General features: G+C 41.5%; 1 protein-coding gene across 2 annotated transcripts in view; it reads right to left on the reverse strand.

Annotated features, from left to right (window-relative positions):
* Positions 1-11,979, reverse strand: part of dok6 (docking protein 6) — a 46,962-nt gene extending 34,983 nt beyond the window's left edge. For both annotated transcript variants that reach the window (XM_070985952.1, XM_070985951.1), the window contains exon 1: positions 11,670-11,979. In XM_070985952.1, coding sequence (XP_070842053.1) covers positions 11,670-11,735 — 66 coding nt within the window. In that variant the 5' untranslated portion in view covers positions 11,736-11,979. The remainder of the gene's footprint in view (positions 1-11,669) is intronic.
* Between the last annotated feature and the right edge of the window lie 2,550 nt (positions 11,980-14,529).

Below are 14,529 nucleotides of genomic sequence, written 5' to 3' on the forward strand. Positions count from 1 at the left end.
AGGCGGCTGGGGAGTAAACACGTGTGTTTGTGTGCAAAGGAGAGGGAACATGAGGGCGCACTTCTATGTCAGAGAACAGGGTCCGACGGAGGTGGTCATATTGTTTTTGTCTCATTCCTCCCAAAGAACACACTCCCTTGGTATAAGTGGGCCGTGAATCGGTGTCACCGTGTGTGTCTCAGCATGAAATCATTGAGGAATGCAATTATCACTTTGTCCAACCGACATGTCTCTGAAATGTGAGCGAATAACTGGGAACATAAGAGGGGAGTGAGAGAGAGGGCTGTGTGTGTGTGTGTGTGTGTGTGTGAGTGTGTGTGTGTGAGTGGGCTAACACCAGCTAATGTTGACCCTAATGTGTGCTCTCAACTGCAAAACTTCCTTTTGTCAAATTAGATAAATCCCAAACTACTGGCATACTTGCGATTCATGACGGGTCAGAAGTTTGCCATATTAACTCCTCTTTTCTTCTGTTATATTATCACTCCAACACTGACTCCAATAACCATGTTTTCAATTGTTTTATGAGTCTTAAGAGCCATTATTTTCTCCATTATGACCTTTAAATGATCCGCTCAAAGTGCCACTGCCAAGGCTACTATTGTGTGCTCCATATCCCTTGGCAGACCTTATCCAAAATTCATTCCCCGAACAATAATTCTTGGGGAAATATTAAAAGCTGTTTAATAGAACGGGGATCAGATTGCCGTGGCGTGCACTCGAGGTCATTTCGGCTCATTAGGACGGAGTGCGAATGTAAAAAGCGGGCAGCTTCGGGTGCAACGTGAGTCAGCTGGAGCATCTCATGCTGCGCCGGGCAGGTACCAAACTGTCACCCCAGTGCTCAGCGAGAGGTAAACTGTCACCTCCTTACTATTAAAAGAAATCCCCTGAGAGAGAGCGAGGGAGGGAAGGAGAGTGGAGTGTACAAACTCATCTCCTAACAAACAGAAACAAACAGCGCGCCCACACTGACGGGTGACATGAACTGCCTGCTTTTATTATTATTTTTTTTTACCTACTTACACAAGGCTCCAAGGTCAAGGTTTTTTTTAACAGCACATTAATAATACAGCGCCGAACAATTAGTGGCACATTAAACAGCCTTGTGTAGCCGACAGCTTGGGCAAATGTACATTATTCAGCAAGGCTATTTGCTTTCATTCAAAGCAGATCAGGAGTAATATTTTCAGATTTTTTTTTCAGCAAGGCCGTAATAGTGTTTACCAATGCTCCGCACTGAGTGAATTAAGAACACAGACACAAAGACAAGGCCCTTAACACACACAGACACGCAGCTGAGGCTATCTTTGGCTGCACACTGTACTGAATGTGCTTGGCAAGCAGGCTGATGAAAGGTAACAGCAGGAGAGGAACTCATTACAGATCGTGATTCAAATATAAAAGGTAGGTGGGACTCTTCTTTTTCTAAGAATAACTTCCTCTGGCCCCCCTCTCAAACAGTATTTAGAAATCTGAATGATCTCATAATGACTCAATTGATTCTGGAAACAGTTCGAGAGGGACGACTTTTCTAATGAGACGCAGCGAAAACGACATCTGAGGGAATCTCTGATAGGTCCTGGTTTTCTCTCAGATTTTTTGTGCTAATCTAATGGAAGACATTCATGTAAGAAAGAAATCGCTCTGGGAACTGGACATTTTCACATATCTGCACCAGGGTGGTGCAATATGAACGTGACAGAATGGGCTAATTCCGAACAGGAGACTAAAAGATGGCCGACTTCTGTTGCATGGACGTGGCTTGGGTACGAAAAGTCTGACCAGAAAACCGTACTTTGCAAATTATGCCATAGGCTATAATTATTGGAAATTATTTTATAATCTAAAAAACAGATACACGCCTCTCCTTGTGGTCATTCAATATAAACTATTCATCAGATTCACAAAAAAATCTTCTGTATCATGATTTGCATCATTATCTGGATATGAAATGACGGGTAACTGGATATGCAATTGGTCATATTGCACAGCTCTAATCTGCACACATTGACGAAAGCTCCCGTGCATGTACACATATGCAAATACCCACAAACACAATGCCCGCACACACACACACACACACACACAAAACAGAGACACACAAAGTGAGAGTGAGCGTAGCTGCAGAGTACAGCCCTGAGGGCTGGTCTGTTGATTAATGAGGGGAGGAAGGCGAGGAGAGGAGGATGAAGCAGAAGTGTTAATGGAGCAATGATAGATTCCTCTAGGCCTGGTGTTTTATAGGTGAGTCTCCAGTGTATCTGCACAATGTAGCAGTAGAGTACCAGAGAGAGCCGTAAAGGCTGAGCTCGGCGTGGGAGGTGAAATATGTGGATCAGATGGACTTGAATATGGAGCAATATACATTCACCTTTCAAAATCATGCAGCTTACATAATTAAAGGAGTGAATTTGGCTGTGAGCGAATATTATGAGAATATTGTAGCTTGTTTTCTTTCAGCCACAAGACAGAGAATCAACTTCCAATTATAATTATTGGAAAGAAATCTTTGCCAAAACTCCTGAAAGCTGCAAATTCCCTTTTAAAACACTTCTGAACGGCAGATCCTGAACAAACCAACTTTGAGACCACAGAGACAGCAGTCAGAGCGACTGTACAGGAACATCCAATTTGCTCATGACTGTCACATCGCTGAAATTGAAGATTTAACAGCTTGAATAAATATTCTGAGTCAACAGTCTGTCATCAGTTCATTGTCAGAGAAGCAGGTGGAGGAAATCTCTCAGCGACATCACATTACAGATTGAAATAGTGATGAACAGAAACAGTCTCGGCCTTTTATTAATAACTACTCTCTGGCATGAACAGAAGTGGTAATACTGCGCTAATACTGCGCTAAAATGAAGTTTTGGCTAAAGTAGAAAATGTATTGATGAAGGAAAGCTGCGTTTGAACCTTCGCAAATGAATACTACTTTTAAGATTTTTTAACCTTAAATGCAATAGCCAGAAGTAAAAGGCTAATGCTAGGCTATAAACACTTCAGGTATCTAATCAAAAACCTATTCAAAAACTCCAATGACTTAAAGACGGGGGAATCAGAAGTGCAACAGTGCAAACTAATTTCTGGGTTTTAGTGTAAAAATACCACCACAGCTGCTTTAAAATGTATGTTCGCTTATGTTTTATACACGTAATAATCCAACTAGAATGACCCAAAGACAGAAAAATGGAACAAAAATAGAGAAGTGGCTGGGTAATATTGTTGTTCTCTCTACTTTTGTTTAAATTCACAGTGTTGAATCAAGTGTTTAGTCTGTTGTCAGGGGTGCAGGGTCTGCAGGGGATTGGAAAGATTAAACATCCATGAAGAGAGTCCTCTTCTACTGAGCTGTGACTTCTCCCCCAATGGGATTAGAGAACTTTGCACTTTACAAAGCAGCTCATCAGAAAACATTGGCAACACAAAGCTGTTATGGACAGTGCCAGCTCGGTGTAACATGTGTTTGTGGACGGATTTTAGGCAGAGAGACAGAAACAAGACAGAAGGAAGGGGAAAAAAAGAGAGAAAGTGGCTGAACTGAAGGAAGAATCCCGTCTGGTATTTTGAGAGTATGACACTGAGTGGAGGCAAGAAAAGGTTGTTGATAGAAGTGGGCATCATTCTTTTATGGATTTTCAGAGATTACTACATATTAATAACAACATTTGTCCCTGTTCAAAACAAAAAAGCTTTTTTGATAATTAGGAACAACGGGAATCAATGATGTGAAATGTTCAAGTGAGGTCCGGGCAGAGATTTATTTACGCAAGCAACTATATAATAGAAGCACATTTCTCACCGTGAATAACGACTGTTGGGCTGTTGTTCCCATATGCCGCTAGAGATGCAATTCATCAGGGCCAATAAGAGCTGGTAATTTGTCTTCAGGTCTTTGTCTGATGGAGGAAGCTGATGAAAACCAAAGGAAATGACCACACAATGTATAGCCCTGCATATCTGTGAATTAATGCATCGAGTCCAAAAGCATCCATCACAAGAAGAGCTGAAAGTAGGCTACACGCAGCCACAAGGCACAAACAAAATCATAAACAAAACCAGGCGTATTAGAAATCCTCTATCTGCTTCAGTTTCAGTTCGGCAAGATGGAGCGGAGAACACGGCTAATTGTGGCCACTGGATGTAAGACTCTGATGATTTGCTAATTGATATAATCTGATTTCTTTGCACAAGCCCAGTCACATTTATCCACGTTGTTAAGAAGTCTCCAGTGCTACAAGTCCAACACAGCTGACTGTGTCTTTTCTACGCTCCACTGACAAGTACAGTTCCTGGGGTGAAAAATCTCCTGACATCCACCATTCTGGACGGCCTGTCATTGTTAATAGTGAGTGCACGGAAGTGGCAAGATCCTATCTTAAATGGCTGTGCCATCTTGGACAATAGACACATTGTTCTCCACTTCTTTGCCTCAGCTTTGGTGGTTGCTTGCGCGCCAACAAGGGGGGAACATACCCACACACCATTACAATGCCTGTGGTCCACGTAAAGGCCAGTGGTCACTGAACACAAATACCCGCTTGTAGGTCAAAAACAGCTGAGTGAGACAAAAGAAGGATAAAACAATTAATAACTGTTTTATCTGTAGACAGAGATGGGAGGAGAGCACCACTGGGTCCAGAAAAGTACTTTACGAGTAATAACTCTTGATTTTGTCTTCATATTTAATGGCTAGAAAATGCTTCATTTGCACCCTTAATGTCTTTTTCTGCGTCCGCTGTAAACTGCAAGCTTAGCATTAGACTCGGGTATTAAAGGTCTCCAAAGCCGAACATTTTGAGATTTTTATTATCTCTTTCCATTGAGGAAAAGTTTGGAAATAATTCGAGTCCAAGTTGAGGCACCCTTACTGGAAAGTAAGTGTGAAGTATTGGATTTTGTTCAGTGGTGGATTACCTTTTAATAGAAGTGGAAGTCTTGAAAGTTGCTTACTATAGTTGCTTGAAACTGATTGCAAGTGGACAAGCCTGCATGTGCCTGCATGTACATGCATCGACAATTTTAAAACAGGCATGTAAAGTAAGTAAAGAAAAGTGGAACCGCAACTTCTTTCATTAATTTGTTTCATTAATATGTAGATTATTGTCTCGATTCACTCTTTTGACCAGTTAACACCCTAACAGCAGATTTTCTGTCAATTGACAAATCCATTAAATGGACTTGTTCTTCGACTGCAGTTTTCGTGTACTTCATTTCATCCCAAGTACAGCACAGATGGGAAGATACATGAATTTGACATTTATCTCATGAGTAAACATCCATAATTAGTGTCTAACCACAGAGTCAGTGTAACTGGTAGGAGTATTACACCATGTAATTAGATGTGCTCAGTCATAATAAACTACCAGTATTCCTTATAGTCAGTTTCTGCTGCTTTGTGGCGTGGGCCACTGTAACAAAAGCACTGTGGACTGAACCTTCTGTCCCACATTAAACTTTCTTCGCTTGTGTTTTCAGTCCTTAAATTACAGAAGGATGTTTGCCCTAAAACAAACTGTATGCATGCCCGAGATTGTGAAATGGTTCACTCGTAAAAAAGTAATTTTAAAACCCCAAATCACTTCTGTAAATCTATAAACAGGAGAGTAACCCATCTTTTTTGCAAATGATATCCTTGTGTTTGGATGATGAATAACTTACACTCTGTGTCTGCGGCCACGATTATTGGTTTACTGATTATTTGTTTACATCCATACTTTCAGCTGATTGTATTTTCACTCCTCCTCATTCTGGACCCGACATAATGCATTTTTAATGTGTTTTCTGCTTTGACATTTTCGGGCTTGACCAAGGCACTCTCGTAAAGTAACTGCGTTGACGGCGGCAGAGTAAAACTTTGTCCCTTTCAATTTTATTCTTGATACTACGAATTACATTGGCAGTCTATTATACATTACAGTATATGTATTCTTAAGATCTAAGTTAGTTTGTTGGTTTCAATTTAAGGGGGTCAGGCAAAAGTTAAACCAATTGTCCAGCACAATGAAGGTACACTCCCTGACTTTAAGATGTCCAACACCTCAGAATCTCAAAAATGTATTCCAGCTCACTGTTGAGGTTTTAAAAAAATCAACAGAGCCCACAGTCAAGTCCCAAATATCAACTGGAAAGGGGATTTGGGGATTTCTATTGGGCACCAAAACAAAATCCAAGAAAGTACAAGGTAAGGTGGTCTGACTTTGGAAAATATGACTGTCATCGTATTTTTTAAAGTGGCTATAAGTAATATCTTTATAATAACAGCTGATCAAATGACTGTAATGTAAAAGTAGTCACATGACACCCATTGAGAACTACTGCCAAACACTCAAGTTGCCCTCACCTGTACAGAGCTTAATTAGCTATTAGATCATTTACAACTCAGGCAGACAAAGTTAGCAGCTAGCTGGGCAACACAGATGAGCATTTAACAGCAAAAGAGACAGATATTTCACTGATATACGCTAAACGTGTAAAAAGGTGGCTACATGCTAACACGGTCACTATATTGGCAACATTAGCATTCATTTGTAACCCCAAACTCACTCTCCTTTTAGCTCCAATTTTGGTCTCTACCAACTCCTGAGGGAAAAATACGGATCCCAAGCAGCTAAATCTTCCACTTTCATCACTAGCTAAATGCTAACTTTGCCAGTCTGCTGTTTCGTGCTGGGCAGGCAGAGCGCAGTGGGGTTTTTGGAGCTTTTTGCCGAAACAGCTGCTGTTTAGACTGAAAACAACAGTGAGAGCTGTGGGAGTGAAGCCAAACAGTAAAATAACAGCCCGTAAAACCCAGAGCAACAAGCCAAAATCTGCTACAAGTGAAATAGCCGTGCTAATTCTTTGTGGGTTTGTCACTACATGCAACCTAGAGGTGTGTCATATCATATTGTTCCCAATAATATCGGTATGATGGTTGCTACCAGCTCCATGGTGGATGTTAAAATGTTAATTACAGCCAATCTGGAATCAAGCAAAATTACAATCATCTGGTCCTATCATTACTGCACATTTATTTGTGTGTAAAATGAGATAAAGATGAGTTTATTGCAGCTTCTATTTCTTTTGGTGAAAATATTGCTGGTGTCACTGTGCTGGGAAATAAAATTTTATCTATGTGTGAAGCTTAAAATATTACATATCTACCTCTGGGCTGACATCTGATCTACAGCTCCTTTGAAGTGTCAAAACATGTTTGTGAATGGGCCGACTGAATGGCAGACGGACTCACCCGCAGCAAACTTAAATTGACCGTTTTTGGTCAAGGCTCGAAGAAAAGTTGGACAGACGGGGGAGGGGGAAATATTCAACAGCTGACCTTTTCTATTTACCACGGTGATCCTTAACCCGGCAAACATGTACCTGGACTGAGACTGACACACGAATTACTCAAAGGTCATGTTAGTCAGCTCGTCAAGAGGAGTCCATCCCACTGATGGCATCAGCCGTTCTTCACTGAAAGGGAGACAGAAACAGCTACATGGATGATTGCAATGCTGTTTCTTAGACACGGCAAGATTTTATGTTTTTCTCTGTGTGACACTTGTCTTGTTTTTGGCTCTTGTGCACATTTAGTTTGTCTCCATGTAGTAAAAAAAACTGTATGGTACAAAGCCACAGGATTAAAATTAATTGAGAATCCACACACTGTTCTCTGGCAGCAGATTGTTTACTTGTTTGTCGGGTGCATGTGTGTGCCAATTCCTCAATGTTGAACCAAGCGAATTTGTGAGTATGTGTGTGCGTGTGATTTTGCATTGTGTCAGGGGGGAATAGCCTGTTGGGGTTATGGAGGGTGCAGTGTGGGGTGATGAATAGGATGCTTTTGTGCTCAGTCCCTCAGCTGTCTGCAAACCAGTGAAGGAGAGAAAGGTGAGAGAGAAAGGGGCATGAGGTGAGGGAGATAGCTCGATAAAGGGGAAGAAAAGAGGAAGAGAGATAAAATAGGGGAGATGAGATGAGAAAGACACTGTGAAGTGTGTGGAGTACAGGTGAGACGTTTGGGGGGGTGTACGTGAGGTGAGAGGATGGGTGGAAAGGTGAGGAAGAGAAGGGGAGTGTGAGAAAGGAAAGCGGAGAGAGAGCCTACTTTTGCATTCAAGAACACTGCACCGTTGTCTCCACAGCCAACAAAGAGACAAAGAAGTTGGCTAATGTAGGAAATCGTTGCCATTCATGTCAGTGGGAGAAGAAAACAAATGTCCCGGGAAAAAGGGGGGGAAAAAAACAGAAGAAAAAGTGCCCCGGCTGGTAATTTTGATCACTCGGCAGAACACAGACCTGACCTCATGGCCTCAACCTTCACACATGATGGGGTTTGGAAATGAGCCAATCATACTGACGGATGCTGATGAGTTGAGCCGCAGCCGTTGGTGCTGGTGTGGCCACTTTAATACATATCGCATAAAGAGAACCATTCGACTGTACTACTCTCTAATGAAAAATAATGTATAATACATTTTAAAAAGGCACAGCACTACAATAGAGACAGAGGTGGGAGCATTAGAAGGTCAACTGTGATGCAAAGTCTTGATATGTGATATTTGAGAGACCTTTAAAGAACTGAAAAAAAACATTAGAAAAGCCATCACATGAGGAGGAAAAACACCCAGGACCTTTCTGGCCTAAAACTGCAGCTGAGAAGGTGCATCCAGTCGCTCTGACAGGCGGGGCCGGGCTCAAACTTCAGCACTGTTACGATGAAAAACTGACAAAAAACTGAAAACTGGCATTTAAAGCTGAAAAAAGCTGGTGATTAAATGACAACCAGTTAATGGTTTAAGTCATTTTTCAAGCAGAAATGCCAAACATTGTCTGGATCCAGCCTCTCCATTATGGAGACTTGGTGCTTTTCTTTATCTCCTGTGTAGTAAATTGAATATCTCTGGGTGATTTGAAGATGCCGCACTGGGCTTTAGGAAATTGTGCCAGTAAAAAACAAACAAACTGTGATTTCTCACTATTTTCAGACAGTTTATAAAACAAACAATGAATCAATTAATCATGAGAAGAATCAGAAGATTCATCAGTAATGATCATTACTTGCAGCTCAAAGCAAGATTTATGATCTTGTTTACTCATCCTTTGAAGAGATGGAGATTCTTATATGAATCAAACTCATTTTGCCGGTTTTACACCGTTTTTGATTTAAGGCTGCTTGTGTTTCACTTTCGAGAGCTTTGGTTTTACAGCTGAACAGATTAATCAATAAGTTCATTGGTAGATTGATGGAAAAATGCCTAAAATACACTAAATCCAGTGTGCCAAATGTGAGGCCTTATATAAGATTAATGTTTTATTATTTGGGCTTTATCTCTGTTATTTTGGGGTATTGGACTGTTTGTTTGAAGTTGTCTGGGCTTTTTTTCTGACATTTTACAGACCAAACATTTAATCAAGCAATTAAAAAGTAATCAGTAGATTAACGGGACTCGTTTCGGGCTTTTTTGTCAAAGGAGAAATGAGAATTTGTCAAAAAATTCTCAAAGAAAGGTGTCAAAAAAGAAATGAAACTCATATCAGAGAGCACTGAAAGACTTCAAACGATGGCCAGCCCTGGAGACAGGATGGACTGTTGGATGGAGGTATGTTGCACTTCTGGCAGCATTTTAGAGATGAGGAATCCTAGGAAGTAAAGAGGCCGGTGCATCTGCCTGCCCATGTTACTAAATCTGACTCTGGGTCTATGCATCCAGTATCCTTCTGCTCTGACTCTCTGTGCAGCAAATCTGCATAATGATGCCTCAAGTCTCTGTTGAGTCAACAATAACGGCAAGAAATTAGACCAAAATAAAAATCGGATGTTTGAGACCATGCTGCAAAATAACACTTCTTTGGATTTTAGCCAGTGCTAAATATCACCCACCTCCGCCCAGATGTGAATCTTTGCAGTCCGCCCACACGAGCGTGTATGTGTCACACATTTGGATTTTCATCTCTCTTAAAACACAAAACACTTGAAATTATGCCATTTAGCACTGATGAGGTCCCCCCACAGCAAAACATCACAGAGATGCACACTATATCAGTGCCTGTTGATTCAGGCTTACAAATACCTACTGCTGCTCCATTTCAGCTGCTTTCTTTCTCTCTGATTCAGAATGAGAATAGGCCTGGAATAACTAACCCCAGCGTGGACAGATAAATACTTTCTATCTACCCACACCGAGGTCCTCTGAGGCCATCGCAGCATGGCTTTTCTATGATGAAACAGCAGCGAGCGGTGGAGGGCTGAGGGAGTGGGCGATCAGGACACAAACTGTTTTTCTCCACAAACAGCAGGATGAGATGTGGAGCTGGCAGAGATATGGCATCCATACCTCGAGCACAGCCAACACAGCGTGCGCCCTCACTTGCTTTGCAAAGTCATAGGCTCTCCACACACACACACACACACACACACACACACACACACACACACACACACACACACACACACACAATATCCCTCTTTTTCTGAGTGCATCTAGCATATGCAAGAAGTAAATAAACTGAGGCAGCTGTATGTGAGCAAGCTTATTTGCATGTTAGCAACAACAAATGTCTTGCACTTTCATTTGTTATATCAGGCCTACGTTGTGCAAGCACTTTCGGAGCAGAAGAGGCATCTCTTATTCACCAAATTACTCCTTAAGAGTGATCAAAGATGGCCTCAATAGCAGCAAACAACAGTGGATATAGTGTTGATGAAGCCAGGTGATGATGTGAGGAGGCAGACATCATTAGCCTCCATCATCACACTTCATCAGAGGAGAGGGAGTGTGCCCGCTCTGTTAGCGTAATGAGCTGGAAGTATGAACAAAAGCAGATGGCTTTATGAGTCAGACAATAAGGCGCTCATAATTGAATATATATCATTCATTTCCATTTAAGCACTGGAGCCATTTTTCCTCTTGCTGTATCCTCAATGGAAATCTATTATCAAGGCATTGAAGAGCTGCCATCGTACAGTCAGCTTTCAATACTGGGAATAATTCCTCATGTACAGGATGACAATTTGCACAGCAATAAACAGCATTCCCAGTTTTCCAGTCATGCTGTCCATCCTAGAATCCATAAAACATGGTGTTAATTTGCACTGATAGAGACTTACAGCCTGTGGTGCTCAGTTATGAGTGACCTTATTTGATTTCACATGTTATGGTGTGCTCAATGTGTCAGTCAAAAGGTGAGATTATTAGCTTTTTACTAGTATTCAGACTGCTTTATGAGCCATTTTCCCCCTTTTTGTCTTCTGTAACTTCAGTTCTGGCTGAAAAAAGTGTGCTATCTGACTAAAGTTTTTGCAACCCAGCAGACAGACAACCAGAGGCAGCCTAACTTTGTGAATGAAGCTGAAAACAAAGCGGGGATGTGATCTCCAACTCCATCCGCACGACACCAGCTGTCAATCACGTAGACTTTGCCAACATCTCAGTATGTGCAGAAGTAATTTTGCTGCATGCATTGAGAGAAACTTGGCCGCTGTTCGTGCTGCTCTAATCTGTTTTTTCTCTTGAAGAGCTCACAGCAGGACGGCTGCCTATGGAGCAATTAAAGCCTCTTTCTTAATCCAACCGCCCCCTTGAAACAACTGGAACTCCTCTTCCTCCTCCTCTTCCTCCTCCTCCATCACAGCCTCCCCCTTCTCCTCCACCGCGCTAGGCAGCAAGTGCAACAGTACTCACCCCCAGTTTCTTACTCCGTATCCTCACGTATCCCTGTTTGACTATGTCGTTGAAGTTGGAAGCCATGGTGAGGGGAAGCGGGTAGCTTCCTGCCCGAGGTGGAAAAATCAGTAAAGTCGCCTCTTCTCTAAGGTGGCGGAAGCTTTTGCTTGAGGGTCGGTCGATGTGACATCCGGCAGCGGGAGAACGAGCGGTGGGCAACCTGCTCCTGTGTCAGCGCTCAGGCTGCCCGGCTTCAGCGGCGCGATCCATCCGGGAGAGCAGGGAGATACCATTCGTCAGCTGATTTCACATGAGCCGGAGAGGAGAGGAGGAGAGCGTAGAGGAGGCGCGCTTCCTGGACCACACCATCCGCGAAACAGCGAGGGGGTGGGAGGGGGGTAGCTTTCATTCAGGGGAGGAGGGCGGGGGATTTTTTTTTTTTTTTTTTTAAATCAAGCCACCACTCCATACAAAATTATCGTGTCATTTGGATATTTTTTTCGCTTTTGTTATTAGTCTAAAATACTGTGGGTGATTCATATCCCCGCACGATTAGCAGGAAACTCCAATTAGGGTTTCCTGGAGTGGATTAGGCAACATTAGTCATCATGGTTGACTACCTTAAAAGCTTAAAAGCTGTATTTTTTATCATATTAATGAAGAAATGACAAGCTTCTTCCTCTCACAGATGAAAAGCTGTATTTATATGCAAAAGCAACATTTTAACATCCTCAGGGGCCTAGATTTTTTGGGGGGGTCTGATATGACAGGTCGCTAATGGTGGCTAACATTAGCTAATTCTAGCCATTTTTACATTGAAATTGCCAGTGGTGGTAAAAGTATTCCAATCCTGTAGCAGACTACTAATACAACACTGTAAAAATACTCCACTTCAGGTGAAAGTCCTACATATGTGAGCAAAATTCAAAGTATCAAAAGTAAGTACTCATTCTGCAGAGAAATGATTTTTGCGCTTTTCAATTTAAAGCCTGCGACTGGTGTACAGGGTTGTATTGATTTTAATTACTTCAGATATTGTTGGGTAATTTAATCTAAAGCGATGCCTCATTTTCTATAAGGTCATTTTATGTGTGTAGCATCGGTGCTGAATGAGAAATATGCATCTCTAAAAAGTCAGCTTTACATGAACAGTTCTGTTTTCAGCTGTGTGACGATGCATTTTCCAGCTAACCCAAGAGGCTTTTAAAATTGTTTATTTTAGTTTAAGAAGTAGTAGTTTTTCAACCCATGAAGGAAATTAAAAGCAAAGTAAAATGGCCCAAAAAAAAGTGCAGATAAACAACGTCCATGTATACATACATATAAATTCACACACACATACCAACACACAGCACACAGTGCACAAAGTGCTTTACCTAAAAACAAAACAGCAAAATGTGCTTCTAAGCAAAGACATCTGTGCACATCTACACATAAAATGCACATAAAGATACACACACAATCACACATACTGTATAAATACGATGCATTAATTTAAGACAATGCTCAACAGAAAAGGTCTTTGGTTTAAAAAGAACACAGTGCTGGACTTAGTCTGAGATCAGCAGGCAGACGGCTCCATTGCTTAGGAGCATAAATGCTGAGTGCCGTCTCACCAGGCTTTGAAAATGCCCTACGGCACATGGAGATTTCCACTTTGTGACCAAAGAGATCTGCTGGGATTGTAAACTGACAGCATGTCTAAAATGTATTGTGGAGCCAGACCAGCAAGTGCTTCAGAAACTAAGAAGAGGATTTTGAATTGGATTCTGGAAATGAGGTAACTGGTAAAGTACAAGTACCTTGAATTTATACATAAGTGCAGTGCTTGAGTAAATGCGGAAAGTTACAGTCCACCACTGGATCTCTCTGTATATCTGACTTTCTGACTCATATGCTACTGCGAAGCCATGCTTAGCATTTAGCATTATCCCATAATCATCACCATGGTGGCCACAGCGGCTGCTGTTCAGTAACAAGTTTGCTTTTTAACTTTTTAAAATATCTTTTATTTGTCTGCATTCATCTGAGTGACCAAAATACAGATTTAAGACAGAAATTATATTGATTTTTTGCTTTTGACAAATAGGTTGGAGAAATTCTGAGCTAAAACATTGAGTCAGGCAATACAGATCATGTATGGCACTCGGCGTGTTTAATAAGACTACTTCTAGTGAATTTTGATTCAAATTCTGGCCTCCCCCTTTCCCCCTAACAATATGTTCAAAGACAGTATGCAAATGTACAGCAGACTTACTGTTTAAACTAATTTGCAGCACACTTTGTACCTTGCTTTCTGGTTATTACCTGCCTGAGCACGAATATCATTTCCATATATTTTTCGCCAGACAGCCTGCTAATAAGGAAATATGATTTGAGATTGCCAGTGTGTGAGCGTTTGTCATTATTAGGTGGCCTTGAATTGATGTTGTTTGATTTGGTGAATAATTAAAACCAGACGGTCCGGTGGCCTATTAAAGGATCAAATAAATTGTAAGCAAACCAGACTACGCACAGCATACAACCAATGCCCGCAGCCTGTATGGTGCACATACAAAGCTGCAGATTGGCAATCAAAACGGTCTGAAAATAAAAGCACAGAAACAAATTCTGATCCCTGCCAAAGCTGTAATCCTGATCGGGATGTAGTGAGAGGCGTTGTGCAATCGCAGGGAGTGAAATCCTTGGTATTAGGGAGCAGATGGCTCAGGTATATTGATATAAGGGGCCGCCATTACTTACATTGATTAAAATGTGGAGAGGAGAGATGGCTTATGTAAGAGAGTTATATAAACAACAATGTGATTAAGTCAAGATCAGAGTCTTTCACTTCCTCTTCACAGATTCCATTATTTTACCCCTCTCAATCTAACAATGA

This window comes from Chaetodon trifascialis, chromosome 18 (assembly GCF_039877785.1).
Source record: "Chaetodon trifascialis isolate fChaTrf1 chromosome 18, fChaTrf1.hap1, whole genome shotgun sequence".
NCBI lineage: Eukaryota > Metazoa > Chordata > Actinopteri > Chaetodontiformes > Chaetodontidae > Chaetodon > Chaetodon trifascialis.